The sequence below is a fragment of the Lycium ferocissimum genome, chromosome 2, assembly GCF_029784015.1.
Source record: "Lycium ferocissimum isolate CSIRO_LF1 chromosome 2, AGI_CSIRO_Lferr_CH_V1, whole genome shotgun sequence".
In the NCBI taxonomy this organism is placed as follows: domain Eukaryota; kingdom Viridiplantae; phylum Streptophyta; class Magnoliopsida; order Solanales; family Solanaceae; genus Lycium; species Lycium ferocissimum.
The window spans coordinates 40358437-40373085 of record NC_081343.1 but is presented as its reverse complement, the minus strand read 5'-3'; the positions used below and the strand labels follow the sequence as shown (position 1 = coordinate 40373085).

At 36.2% G+C, this 14649-nt stretch overlaps 2 protein-coding genes across 10 annotated transcripts; both read right to left on the bottom strand.

Annotated features, from left to right (window-relative positions):
- On the bottom strand, positions 1-3484 carry LOC132037454 (microtubule-destabilizing protein 60-like). Of its 3 annotated transcripts, none has more exons than XM_059427980.1 (8): positions 2514-3484; positions 2223-2274; positions 2044-2139; positions 1606-1725; positions 1246-1344; positions 661-720; positions 464-558; positions 1-379 (listed from the first exon to the last, which is right to left on the bottom strand). In XM_059427980.1, exons 1-8 carry the CDS (start codon positions 3410-3412, stop codon positions 244-246), a joined length of 1557 nt encoding a protein of 518 aa, XP_059283963.1. In that variant the 5' UTR covers positions 3413-3484; the 3' UTR covers positions 1-243. The 3 variants fall into 3 exon arrangements, with proteins under 3 accessions (XP_059283963.1, XP_059283978.1, XP_059283970.1); XM_059427995.1 differs by having other exon boundaries at positions 1-374; XM_059427987.1 differs by having other exon boundaries at positions 2223-2268.
- Positions 3485-6302: 2818 nt separating this feature from the next.
- LOC132037412 (coilin-like) lies at positions 6303-12928 on the bottom strand. 7 transcript variants are annotated; one of them, XM_059427955.1, is made up of 13 exons: positions 12721-12928; positions 11492-11556; positions 11124-11378; positions 10836-11027; positions 10047-10116; positions 9422-9547; positions 9244-9336; positions 9097-9162; positions 8922-9015; positions 8653-8684; positions 7143-7359; positions 6721-6882; positions 6303-6690 (listed from the first exon to the last, which is right to left on the bottom strand). In XM_059427955.1, exons 1-13 carry the CDS (start codon positions 12913-12915, stop codon positions 6602-6604), a joined length of 1656 nt encoding a protein of 551 aa, XP_059283938.1. In that variant the 5' UTR covers positions 12916-12928; the 3' UTR covers positions 6303-6601. The 7 variants fall into 7 exon arrangements, with proteins under 7 accessions (XP_059283938.1, XP_059283913.1, XP_059283917.1 ...); XM_059427930.1 differs by having other exon boundaries at positions 6303-6882; XM_059427934.1 differs by having other exon boundaries at positions 6303-6879.
- Positions 12929-14649: the final 1721 nt, after the last annotated feature.

Below are 14649 nucleotides of genomic sequence, written 5' to 3'. Positions count from 1 at the left end.
AGAGTAAGTTCAACAATCATTTCAATGGAAAAAACTGGAGGATCAAAATGTTCTCATTCATAAGCATAATCACAGAAGTACTCTGATTGTGCCAATAGAGAGTTGTTGATTAAGATGGCATACTATTGTACCAAAAACACTGTTTCCTTTTCCTCTATCAACATTGAGACGATTAAGAAAAATTATTGCTTCATATACACACTGAATAAAAGAATATGAATCGATGATATGCAGGACACTCCCTCAAAGTTCATCGCTGCATCCCCATTCGTTCTTGTTGTGTATGTACATATCATTCAAAGACATACAGCACTTGATCTTCTTGTGTTGAGGTATATGGAACTTTGGATCTCTTGGCATGGTAGGATTTTTTACTGACCTAATGCAGAACACACCAAATTTCCTATTTAGAAATAATGCTCATGTAAAGCTTGTACATAAAGTAAAGTTGGAAACATGTTACCTTCTAGGAATGAAAGGCCTGTCAAAGTAGGGCATTGGTTGAGCTTTCGGAACAAGTTCCTTTCTCAGCCTCCTAATTTCTTCTTCCTCAGCCATCTAGAGAAAGTAATCAAAAATCAAAAAGAAAGATAATTATGGATGGAAGTGCAAAACTGCAGATATATGCGTATTTCATCCCAAAAAGTTTGTTTGGCTTACCTTCTGTAGTCTCTCTCTTTCCATTTTGTATTGTTCAATATAGCTCAATTTTTCTGCAACCTGAGATACAGCACACTCTTTGGTTATTTCTTTACAAATAAATGCAAGCACTTCACATGCTTTCCTAGTAAATTTATAACATGGAACAAGAATCTAAAACTAGCCCCTTCCTTCACTGGAAGAAATTTGCTCAGGTCCTCCTATTGGCACACTTTCTTTGAAAATCTCTTTGCACAGACGTTACATGTTTCATATGAAATATTCTCGATGAAAACAAAAATTGAGTACAAATAAATGCAAGCATTTCACATGCTTTCCTAGTAAATTTATAACATTGAAAAAGAATCTAAAACTAGCCCCTTCCTTCACTGGAAGAAATTTGCTCGGGTCCTCATATTGGCACACTTTCTTTGAGAATCTCTTTACACAGACGTTACATGTTTCATATGAAATATTTTCGACGAAAACAAAAATTTGAGTTTATTCATAGCAGCATTTTGCACAAAATTAAAGCCACTTTTCGTGAAGAGAAATTAATCTAGGTTAATGAATGGCCAAAGTTAAAAAAGAATAAACAAATTTTACCTGATGGTCAAACTCAGAACGTTCAACAGCCCTAATGTCACTGTGCAGCACCAGATCAACTGGCCTTGTGATCTCTTTTACCAGAGGCTTTGACAAAGACTGAACAGTTGAAAACAAATTCAGTTTCGCAAGTATAATCCCAAGTGCAAAAGACTTGTGCATGGTCAGAGAGGTAATAACATGAACTGCCTATAACATTTTACTTTATTTTCTCTTTGATTTTATTTCAAAATTCCAGTCCCCAAATATGAGATCAACAAGATGCATTCCCTTTTAAGTTCCAGGCATAGTTAAACAAGATAATCTTGTAGATCAATGCATTCACATACAAAGTAATGACTAGTGAAAAGCTTATGCTACCTCTGGCTCGTCTGTCGTCCATGGAAGGCCTTGTGCAATTGGTATCCGCTGTTTCTCCTCTTCCTCCGCCATTTGTTGCACTTTCTTAAAAAATTCTTCCTCCTTACCTTTTCCCCTTTCCTGCAGCAATAGACAATCTAAGCAACTACCCAAGTAAATTGGTAAATGATTAATTGGATTGAACATGACATCCTAAATTGAAAAGGCAGATATATATATATATATATATGCAGTTCCACAATGAAAGGACACAATTAACCGGTTTATCAAAGAATAGGAACCTATACAAATAAATACCACCCTGCTAGTGATCAGGGAACAACGAACATTATGAATATCAACAAAGAGAATTTAAATGCAACTGCATATTTGGTCATCTTTGCACAAGAAGCAACCAATTAGCCAATGCTAGAGCAACCAAACACACAATTCACTAACCTCAGTTCTAAGTTTGAAGGGCTTTTGGGAGGTCGCTTTGAGCTGCTGTCTTCTCTTCCAGTTTCTTCTAGTAAATGTGCCTGCTGATTCAGCACTCTGCAGCATTAAGAATGAAAATAAGTGAATAAAGATCAACATGAATTCCCTCCATCTAATGCTGATGGATTATAAGTTCTTACATCGCGTCTGCTCCTTCGACCATCACCTGATGTCCTGCTTGAATTACTGAAGCTTGGAATAGGACAAAAAGAGGATCCATTTCAGCGAGGAATAAAAGAACAACGGCAAGCAAAAGTTACATCTCAATCATAAACATTCTGCTATACTAACCCACCATATACAAACTCAGATAAACGAAGGTTGAAATAGGTTGACAATCAGCTTAAAACTAGTTGATTTCTAATGAACCCTTATAATATTGGAAAGTGAATAGAAAAGTTAAAAGAATCAATGGTGTTTCGAGTACTAACCATCCGTTGCTGCTATCCAATGAGGAGGCACGACGTGGATCCAAGCCTAAACTCTCGGTAGTGAGGAAAAAATCCGATGGACAAAACGAAGAAACGGCGGATACCTGTGTCTGTAAGCCAGGCAATGCCCATTTTTGTCCCTTTCTACAATCTTCTTCTTCCTTTTCATCTTTTTCCACTTTCTCCTCACACTCATCTGTTTTGGGCATTGAGAGCAGCTTCTCAAAAGCCTTAACTAAATGCTTCACTTTTCCAGCACTATTTTCAGGTACACTTTGTCCTACTTGTTCCAACAACCTTTCCCTCCCCCTCTTTTCACCCGAACCCACGTCTTGTTTTGACATCTCAGTGTTTTGAATCAAAGACTCGTCGCGATCCAACTTCTCTAATTCATTCTCATCAAGATCATTTCCACCGCGATTCTTGAAGAACTCTTCTTGAGAAGCCCTGAGAGTCTCATAAGCAACACAAAGACACTTCTTTTTCTCAACACCAGCCTTATTATTACACTTACAAACCATTGAAGGGTTCAGATTATCTCCATTAGTCTTCTTCTTCTTCGCGATCACAAACTTCCTCTGACGAATCTTGTTTTTCGGTGAAGGTGAAGACAATTGATTTGAATTTGTGTTAGTGTTTCTTGAAACTGGTTTCTGGGTTTTCGTCACCGATTTGGAAATCAATGGTGATTTACAAGATTTTGAAAAAACTGGACTGTTTTCGACATTGGGGTTCAAATTTTCGGTATTCTTGGAGCATTTCTTAGGCGTAATTAGCCTAGTGGATTTGGAGTTGGAATCCATTAAAGTCACTGGAAAAGCAATGTAATTGTTGATTAGAATTAGGGTTTTTGTGGTATTGCTGATTGTTTGGTTAGGGTTTTCTGGTTCTTGATGCATTCATCAATGGAAGAGGGAAAGAAGTACGTTGAGCTTTTGACGCTCCTGGTTTTTGTAACGGCTAGTTTTATTTTTTTGGATTTTGTTTGTTTCAACATTGGATTCGTTTTTTTAAAATCATAATAATAATAATAATTAGTTTGCAAATTGGACCGTTAAATTTAACTGATTGGAAGGTAGATCACTCGCCACTTAAAAGACCACTTGCTCTCTTACGGGGTGTCAATGGTTCGGTTCGATCGGTTTTTTGCAAAAACTTATACCATATCAATTATTCGGTTATTCTACTATATTTAACCAAAATTAAACTTTTGAAAACCGTCCCAATGAGATAGGTTTTTCTTTAGTATCGGTACGATTCAGTTAATTTTCGGTATTTTTTAAAAAATCACCTAATGCAATACTTTGGCAAGGATTAAAAAATTATGGAAGAAACAAACTGGAAACACTACATTATTGATGCTCACAAATACAACGACATCTATTTATAACTTATAAGGAACACACTACACGATAAATACGTATATTCGTTGCTTCTAAAAGAATATTAAAATTATTAAAAACTAGAACTATACAATGGATTGATGGATCTTGTAGGTAGTAAGGCGGCAAACCAATAATTGTATCAAAAATTGTATCAATTGTATCAACAACAGGTATTTTTTTGGTATTTTTTACAGTAAAAAACACACCCTAATTATTCGGTATGGTTATCGATTTATTTTAAAACCTTCAGTTTTATTAAAAAGAACCTAAAAACCGGTTCGGTACGGTACGGGTCGATCGGTTCAATCGGTTTTTGAAAAATCATTGACACCCCTGCTTGCTCTCGTTCGGGTTTTTTTTTTCTTTTGGTAATTACTTGTCCAGATAAAGTTAACTTAACATTAACGCTCCCACCGATCACTTTTACTTGTCAAAGTTGGACTTTACACATCCTGAGAGAAATAATAATTGACAATGAATACTTTACCATAATACTCATATTAATTAGTGTTTAATCAGCCTTAAGATTTGAGAAATGATTTGAGGAATAAATAATTAATATTAAGGGTAAAACATGAAAAAATATTTGTTTTTCCCTTGATATGTTAAAAGTGACATGTAAAAGTGAAAATGAATTCTTAGTATAGTGGACAAGTAAAAATGAATGGAGGGAATAATTATCTTACATATTAATTAATTAATTATTGTTATTTAAAATTTATTTTAAAGATATATGTCATGCATTTATTAGTTTGATAGGAACACTGAATATAAATAATTTTTCTCAATAATGACATCACTTTAATGATCTCTCACACAAGTTGTTGATTCTTTGAATAATTTGTAGTAGAGAAAAGACATCATTTCACCCCTGAACTTGGCACGAAAACTCACTTTAGCAACTAAACCTCACCACAAAAGCTCCCCTTGCCACCAATTTCATCCGGAAAAATGACGTCGGCGATAACTTTCCGGCCAACCAAACCCACATTAATTAATCTATCTAAGAAATGAATTTCATATTTCTTTTATTATGTAATAAAACTCATTAACCAAATTTGTTTACAAAGAAATAGAAAAGAAAAGGAGAATGACATGGAGAAGGGGAAACAATATTGACGGAAATGGCAGAGGATGGGTGGAAAAGAACAAGAAAGAGAAAGGAAAAAGACGAAAGAGAAAAAGATAACCTAAAATGAAAATAAAAAATTAAGAAAAACATAATTATTTTATTTTTATATATATATATATATATATATATATATCAGTGGGTCCACCTTTTTGTGTTCTTTACTCTCTTAGTTTTTTTTTGGTTTTTTTTTTTTTTTTTTTGTCATGTCGGCATTTGGGGTTGTATTTAATTATGATGAAAGTTGTTAAGGGGGTATATAAATACAACTTAAGTTTAGTTGCTTTAAAGTGAGTTTTCGTGCTTCGAAGTTTGGGGTGACGTCTTTTTTCTCTTTGTAGTATTATAGTTGTACATCCATAATACCATATGAACTCAAGAGTTCATTGGAGCCCCTACGGCTAATTAGCTCTTTGCAACTCACTATCATTTTTGTAATTAGGTTGTCGTTATGGCTAATTAGCTCCAAGGCCTTGAAGTGAAAACTAAGAGATGTCTTTTAATGGGTGATGACTGATGAGTTGAAGACTTTAGAGGAACTTCCCAAGAGTTGCAACATATTTAAGGTTCTATTGTCGAGTTGGAAGAGAGGAAGACAAGAAAACAACAAAGCTTGAGAAAGCCCCTTTTAGTAGTTGCACAACTAGCCTAGTTGATGTTGATCCTTGAGCACGACTAATTTTGCATAAGTTGAGAGTTTTTGATTAGTTTTATTGGTTTGTCACATGCCACTTAAGTCTATTTTAAGTTATTTGCTATTTTTAATCATTTTAGGCATGTTGGCCTATTAAAGAAAGACTTGAGGGTTTTCTTTTGTTGTAAAATAGCCTTGAAAAATGTGAAGCATCATCTTATGATGTTTTTGGTGGTTAAAAGTTCTCCATAGTGAGACTTAGGAAACTCGAATGCTTCTTGGTGAACTCTATAGATTATTATTTTTTTATGACATGAGAACCCGCAACCGCTATCCTTCGGGTGCGCACAGGATAAACCCAACTCATGCGCAATAGCTCGCAAACCACACAGGAGAGATGAACTCTATAGATTTTATTCATTTAAGTGTGAGGATTCCTTGAGGTAATCTGATTCCTTTTGTGTTTCTCTTGATATCTTGGCTGCCCATCTCTTGACTATCACATATATCTTTGCGCCCATCTCTTGACCATCACATATATCTTTGCGCCCATCTCTTGACTATCACATCTCCTTTACTTTTACACGGGCGAGGAAGTACATAACCATAACACAAAAATAATAGGAAAAGGCTAGAATATCTTACACCAAAAGTTCAAACCAGATTTGCATAGACACTCGCAGTACAATACAACAAGAAGTTTTGGCAAGCTACATATAGTACATATTTTAAATGCTAGCTGCGAGACGGCCAAAGGTAACACTAGCAAAATTCACCAGGGAATGCATTAAGATCACTAACTTGCTGCTACTGTAAGCAGCAAACTTTCCCCTGATACCTACCAAACGGAGTTTGTCTTTCTTCATTCAGCTAAAATTTTGAGAGTAAAGAACAGTATATACAAGGTTTGCTTCATCTCATAATTCATTTTTTAAATCTTTCAACGGCCATTGTAGCCACGACCACGGCCTCTGAAAGCCATTGTAGGACCACGACCACGGCCTCTGAAGGCCATTGTAGGACCACGACCTCTGCCTCTGGCCATTGTAGGACCACGACCTCTGCCTCTCAAGGCCATCGTAGGACCACAAGCACTTCCTGTCAAAGCTCTATGCGACCATGAGCTCTTTGCAGGGTTCCACTTACCCCAGCTACTTTCTTCATATGACTGTTCTGTATTGGCCTTTATGGTCTCACTGAGTTGTTCCCAGAGGTTTACTACTACATTGTCTGCAAATAACATTAAAGTCTAGTTATGAAATTCCACGAAATTCATAATTCAGTAATGACTAGTCATCAAAGGGGTTATTATAACAGAAAACATCATCTCCCGCCTTTATGAACAGAATGTGTTTGTTTTCCATGGTTCACAAACAGTCAAATTATCATGACTCAAATGGAAAGGAAAAATAACGTGGATCTAATGAAATTCCCTCCAACTAACTCCACTATATAAGCAATGGAATAACAATGATAATTACCTGTAGTTGGGCCATCAGTTTTCTTCTCACTGGTGCTAAGCACTGGATTTGATTCGTTTGAAGCCGGACCTTTACTGGGCTGACCAGAAAGTCCTGCTACAGAGTCTGAAGTACCGTTTGTCACAGGACCTTCACTGGGCTGACCAGAAAGTCCTGCTACAGAGTCTGAAGTACCATTTTTGACAAGGCGAACTTCAAGAACTGACGAAAAATCTATCTGCAAGAAGACAGAGTTTATTATTACAAGCTGTTGCAAGAAGGCTTCGGCAATTAGCATTAAGATCAGAGGTTGCATACCTAACTATATAGTAACTAAAGTTCAAAACACGACACACATAGAGATCCACTCACACAGGTCGGCAATTAGCATTAAGATCAGAGGTTGCATACCTAACTATATAGTAACTAAAGTTCAAAACATGACACACGTAGAGATCCACTCACACAGGATGTAAATTCAATTGTACTCTGCTCAAGCACCTCCAGTAATCCATCTTCCTAACAAATGGAGTTACCTCGATGCGTCTTACTAGAAAAAAAAACTGGAGATAACAAATATAGTTGATTTCTTATTTAATACTCCCCCCGTTTCAAATTGTTTGTCTTAGTTTGACTTGGCACGGAGTATAAGAAAGTAAAGGCTTTTGAAATCTTGTGGTCTTAAACTAAAATGTATAATGTACCAAAATGCCGTTTAACCTTGTGGTGCTAAACATGCCTTGTGGGATGTTGAAATTAAGATTTTGCCAAATTAGGAAAGAGGCAATCTTTTTTAAACGGACTAAAAAGGAAAGTAAGACAAACAAATTGAAATGGAGGGAGTAACTCTTTTATGTCTTGTAGCTTAAACTCCTATATACAGGAGCCATCTTATATGTCATTCATGACCAATTTCAATGAGGATTCGTCTCCACTCACAGATTCCTTTTATGGTGCAACTTAAAGCTAATCATCCATTAAACCTTTAAGAGCAACGTAAATTAAATTAGCATCTCTCTTCTTCTTATTTTTGATAAAGTAAAGTTCCATTAATGAGTACTAAGAAGGTACAACAAGTGTACAGAAAAGGAGAAAGTATTAATAATAAAAACTATGCCTCGGACCAAACAAGTTCGGTTTGGCAGCTATATCAAATTCATAGAATCCAAAAACTGAAAAAGTTGATTCACTTCTTCCATCCCCTATCCTTACACCAAAAGAAAGACTCTTGTAAACATCTGTCTTTAACATAAGAGAGTTGCCACTTTTTTCCTTCAAAACAACATTTATTTATTTCTAACCAACTAGTCCACATACACTGCACAAAGATAGTGTGTTCCAGATCTATTTTCTCCTAATATTAGCACCCCAAATTGTTAAGCTTGAGTGTGAATCCCAAAATGACATTCTTGAGAAATTTTATACTTGACAACTCTACTTTTGGTATCTAAAACTCTTGCGTTGACTTATATATAGAAATTCAAGAGATTAATTGGAAGAACATCATAATATGAACTATTGCTGGACCTACCTCTTGCACTTGATCCTGCTGCAAAGCTTGATCTGCATTAACCAGAAGATTTTCAGACTCTAGAGTTCTTCAATATTAAAGAACGCAATACTGACACCAAGTGAAAGAAGTGGTTAACCCAAATTAATGTTTTAAATACTGGCAGGAAGCCTGAAAAGTGGAGGAGGAGGGGGGGAGACAGAGAAAGACAAAGAAGGGAAAAAGAGAGCTGTATCATAAAACAACAGAACAACCTGGAACAATTTCATCCTCCATATCAATGTCTTGACCTGGTTTTTCACACATAGTGCTTTTTTCATTCGCCTGCTCTTGTCTGTTTGTATTTCCACCCTTATCTTCTTCGCGTGATTGCTTCCAGTGCAGCTACATGAGAGACACTGCTTTGTCAACAGAAATGAGACTATACAGAAGAATTAAAACATCTGTTCAAGTCTGATTACTCACAAGTCCTTTTGGTTGGCCAATCACCTCTTGATTTTTAGTTTTGCTTTGTTGCTGCCTCCAATTCCCCTGCAAAGTATATAATATAAGTTTTCGATACATGAAACAGAAGCCAAAGCGAGAAGTACTTCACGGTATCTCACTACTTACACGACCCTTTGCTCTGCCATCAGTCTCACCATTAACATGCCACTTTGAGTGCAAGTTACCAGCTCTTCTTCCAGCATTAGCCTGCATTTCCTTCCAGTTTCACAGCAAAATTTTGCCGAGCAAATATAACATCTAATGGAAACAGGAGTTGGCATGTCTACATCTTATAATTACTTACAAGTCCCTCTGATTCAGCAGCTACATTCTCATAAAATTTGAGCATTTCTCGCAACCGTTGCCTTTTCGCATATTGTTTCCGGGCACTTCTACTAGGGCCCTGACAGAAAGAATCAACACCTGAGCACTGCAAGAATTTTTAAGCAAATCTTCCGAAGGAAAATTGAAAAAAGCAATTCAAAATGATATTTAATGGAAATTATTTGAAACACAGACTAACTGGTCATGAGTAGGAGAATATTACTTGTGAAATACCTACAAATTCCCCCCTCAAGAGGCTAAATTCAACTATAAAGGGAAGCCCGGTGCACAAAGCATCCCATGTTAGCAGGGTCGGGGGAAGGGCCGCAACCCAAGGGGTGTGATGTAGACAGCCTGCCCTAATGCAAGCATTAGTGGCTGCTTCCACGGCTTGCCAACAAACTCAACTATACTAGACAACAACTCTGATAAGGTCGGTTTGTGACAAGAACAAATATCACTTTTAAGTAACACTTCTACTACAATGCAGATGCAGTATTAGTCTACACAGTTTCAAACAATTTTCTGAAATAGCTCCACCAACTGTAGGACTATTTGTTGCCAATTTTTCTAAGGGATGTATGAGAAAAGTTGTAGAAATGGACCTTTTTAACTCTCTCAGGCTTGGTGGTTGCCTCCACATTCTCCACGTCTTTCTCTTGAAACTCATTATTTCTATAGAAAACAGAAAAAAAATTCAGTAACGTACGAAGATATTGGACATCTCTGCATGCATAGAAACAGAATAGGATGCACTCAGAAACGCCTAAGTCATCAGAAGAGAAGTAACTTTAAATATAAATTTTCCTGGATCTTGCACTTTTCATCTAAAAGACTGAACTTGTCAAGCCACCTCAAACAAATATCAGATTAGGGACAACTTATGTGGAATTATTATGAAGAAAATAAATTCAAGATTTTCACCAGCAGAACATGGACAAAGATAAACTTGGGGAACTTACAAGATGCCCGACAAGGAAAGATGGGGTATTCAGGCTCTCATTCAACATGGCTCTACTGTTTTATTAGTTCCTATAAATTTGGACTTTACATTCAAACACCAAAATGCATACTCCGCACAAGAAGTGAGCAACACTTAACTGATACCCAAAAACATGCAAAGAAAATACATGGGCAAAGAAACACTCATCGAAATGGGGACAAGCAACACCTTCAATTTTGTTATTGATGCTTAAATGGTTGCAGTGGAAATGAATAAACCCTCAACTAAGTGGTGTTGCGCAAAGGAATGTACCCTCTAAGTCATTACCACACTAAGTCTTTCAAAGCAATCTACCAAGAAAATAGGCAGAAACTGACCAAATAAAGCAATAATAGCCGAAAATAAACTGTAATCACTCGAAGAATGAGATTGCAGCTTCCAATAGCCATACTTTTTCAGGCCGGAAATACTGGCATCGACCTTGCTACTTTCAGCAGTTCCTTTGTTATTATCCACATCTTTGCTATCCGGATTAGCTACCTTCTTTTGCTTGCAAAGACTCTTCTTGCTTGTGAGATCTTGTTGAGATTTCTTGGTCTGCTCATCAACCTTCTCAGCAACGTCAGAACAATGTTTCTTCTTCCTGTGAAGAAAAAAAGATTCAAGAATTCAATTGTGAGCCTTACAAAACCAAAGTCTTGGCAGATCAGAATCACCAAACAAGTGATCAAGAAATTACTCCGAGCTAGGAAGTGTTTCTGATTTCCTTTTCCTGGAGATCACATTACAACCCAAGGAATTTTCCAGACCTGACCCTTCCTCATCTTCAGACTCATCTTCACTCTCATAACCTCCAGATTCATTGTCAAACTCCTTATTAGCCAACGGCAATTGTCCTGTGTTTACAGGTTGCTTCTCAACAATTCTGTTATTCTCAGCTATATTAGGCGCATCATTTCCTTCAATGGCTAAAACATCTCCTTTCTTCTTCACACTAGCATATGAGTTTTGAGAATATAATCTTTATGAATAGCAATAATAGTAATAATAATAACAATAACAATACAATTTTTAGAAAGCAGTTGAGAAAGCCGCAATTTAGCAAACCTGACTATACATTTATCCTTCAAGATACAAGTTGATTCAAAGGGAGGCAAGAGAAAACCATCCATCTGCAAGTGTATGACAAGAAAGTGAGCCACTTAACAATCTAATGTCATAGAAATGTTAACTTTCAGCAACAGAGCAGCAATAGAAACTTTCTATCTCCAGGTTCGATCAACAATGTAAAATCAAGCACCAAAGGATGCGGCCTAGCCAGTAGTGGAGCCAGAAATTTAGGGAAGGGGATTAAATAAAATACTAATCTCAAACTTAGGAGTGGACAACAATTTTTGAAGCCCTTTGTTACTACACTAAGGGCTCGTTTGGTTAGAAAACAAGTTATCCCGGGATAACTAATTCCGGGATTAGTTATCCCGGGATTGTTATTCCACCCTCAATGTGGGATAAAAAAACACTATAATCTCGGGATAACTAATCCCGGGATTAGTTATCCCGAGTTTTTATTCCAACCAAACGTGGGATAAGGTGGCACTAAATTTTTATCCCAGGAATATTTTTGCTCATCCATCGTACCAAATGAGCCCTAAGGGGTCGTCTGGTTCTTTGGTTAGAGTTATGCAGGGATTAGTTATGAGGGAATCTTGTAGTATTATTTTATGCAGGGATAAGTTATTCCATCTTCTAACTTGCATAAAATATTACTTATGCGAATTTCTAAATTGCAAACCAAACACCTTATTAGGTGAGTTGAATTTTATACATAGCAAAAGAATGCTACCAAACATGGTAGATTACTTACGCAGGATTTAATACAAGAATAACTTAGCTCCTAATCAGCAACCAAACGACCCCTAAAGGATGTGGCCTAGCAGTCAACGAAAGACAAAAGGTAACCAGATTTTCAGCTCCACCAGAAAACAAAAAAAAAAGGCACTCCTTCCATCCCATTTTACACGGAGGTGTTTGACTGCGCACGGAGTTTAATAAATATGAGAAGACTTTTAGAACTCGTGGTCTAAAACAAGCCTTGAATGTCTATTTGGTTGTAAATCATTTCATTAAGGGTAAAACTGAAATTTTGAAGCTAAATAATTTCTAAATATAAAAATGTGTCAATTCTTTTTTTGGACGGACTAAAAAGAAAAGAGTAATATAAAAGGGGACTGGGACGGAGGGAGTAGGTGATTTCTCCATATGCTACTCTCAGTGAAAGTGCACGCAAGCACAGCGAACTGAATGAACAAAAAACAACCCAAGATTGAAGAACTTACAGAGAGGAGAAGGCCATGAGGACAAGAGTGATGGAGTTGAAAAGTGGTGAGAATATGAGAGGAAACATCAGAGATAGTTTTGTGTTGCTGTTGGGGTTTGAGTAGAAACCAACTACGCCTCAAACCCTCTGATTTCTGTGAGTCGCTGAGAATGTTGGGGTCCTTGAATATCAATCGAACCCTTACCCTCTCCATCAATAAGCTTTCTCCGGTTTTGGGTTTCGGCATAAACTTGTATCTCCCTAGTGACTGAAATAAAGTGTGCTGCCACTCCCTCGAAACCGGTGACATATTACTCTTTGGAGAAAAGGACATAAATGGTCCCTTAACTATGAGAAACTATCAGAGTAGGTTCAAAATAGTCCCTCAACTATGCATTTAACGGTTTTGGTCCTTTAAGTTTGTCACAAGTTAATAAAAATGGTCCCTTAACTATAAGGATTGGTTAAAAATAGTCCCTTAAATATGCACTTAACAGTTTTGGTCCTTTAAGTTCACCAAAAGTTAATACTTTTAGTCTCCGATAAAATATTCATCGAACTCTGTTTGTTAGATTTGATGAGAACTATGAAAAAAAGGGAAAAAAATAGCGAGAACTCATATTTAGAGGTACACATTATTAAAGAAACGGCCAAACACCTCGGGACAAAACTGACTAACGTCAGATAGTTATAGGGAAAAATCGAGGAAAAACCTACAGACTTGATAATGGCAGAAAATAGTGTCTCGGAACACAAAGACCTACGTACTCTGTCGATTAAAATCGAGGGAGTCCATCAGCTAAGTAAAATTCACCAGACTTGAGAAAGAAATTAGAAATAGCAGAAACTACAAAAGTTATCACTACTAAAAACAAGCGAAAAAATGATGGATGGAAACCGATGGATAAAATCGAGAGATACTATTTTTTATTTTTTTTTATTTTTATGAAAATCAACGAACGTCGGCCGGTTATTTTCGAGAAAAAATGCGTGGATTTTTTTTTTAAAAAAAGGAATCGCTACAATGGAGGTATTTATTTTTATGACGGGTTTTCAGTATAAATAAGTATAGTGTATTTTACTTAGCCGATTGATACCCTTGGTTTTAATCGACAGAGCTCGTCGATGTTTGTGTTCCGAGACACAATTTTATGACATTATCAAGTTTGTAGGTTTTTCCTCGATTTTTTCCTATAACCGTCTGACATCCGTCGGTTTTGTCCCGAGGTATTTGGCTGTTTCTTTAATAATGTGTACCTCTAAATGTGAATTCTCGCTATTTTTTCCCCTTTTTTTTTTATAGTTCTAGTCAAATCTAACAAACAGAGTTCGATGAATATTTTGTCGGAGGCTAAAAGTGTTAACTTTTGGCGAACCTAAAGGACCAAAACTGTTAAGTGCATACTTAAGGGACTATTTTTAACCAACCGTCATAGTTAAGGGACCATTTTTGATAACTTGTGACAAACTTAAAGGACCAAAATCGTTAAGTGCATAGTTAAGGGACTATTTTGAACCTACTCTCATAATTAAGGGACCATTTATGTCTTTTTCTCTTACTCTTTGTTAGTCCGCCCTTGCGTCAAACGGGTCACATCCCTGAGTTAAATTTCTTTATTTTAACGTGAATTTAGAAGACAATTTTTTTATATAATTTATATATTTAGAATTATATAAAAAATATTATAAGTCCTAATAATTAATAATTTAAAATATCTAAAGAGCATATGTGTCTTATTTGATTCTGAAAATTTGAATTATACCACGTGAATTGGAACAGAGGAAATAATTTAATTTGATTTGGCTAAATACGATAACCCCTAAATACTTAAACTTGACTGTATACTTGAATTAAAGCATCTTTTGAATAAGTTTTTGTGTTTCTTCTCGAGATCCTATTGTGTTACATATAATTATATCATCTCCTTTCATTATATATATTAGTCTC

Excerpts from the sequence above, each read along its gene's own strand:
- LOC132037454 (XM_059427980.1), bottom strand. The coding sequence starts at position 3,412 with ATGCATCAAGAACCAGAAAACCCTAACCAAACAATCAGCAATACCACA. Across the intron at positions 2,140-2,222 it reads GTCGAAGGAGCAGACGCGAT|AGTGCTGAATCAGCAGGCAC; the intron begins GTAAGAACTTAT and ends TTAATGCTGCAG. Across the intron at positions 1,345-1,605 it reads GGACGACAGACGAGCCAGAG|TCTTTGTCAAAGCCTCTGGT; the intron begins GTAGCATAAGCT and ends TCAACTGTTCAG.
- LOC132037412 (XM_059427930.1), bottom strand. The coding sequence starts at position 12,915 with ATGGAGAGGGTAAGGGTTCGATTGATATTCAAGGACCCCAACATTCTC. Across the intron at positions 9,016-9,096 it reads TTGGCCAACCAAAAGGACTT|CTGCACTGGAAGCAATCACG; the intron begins GTGAGTAATCAG and ends TCTCTCATGTAG. Across the intron at positions 6,883-7,142 it reads AACTGATGGCCCAACTACAG|TAGTAAACCTCTGGGAACAA; the intron begins GTAATTATCATT and ends CAGACAATGTAG.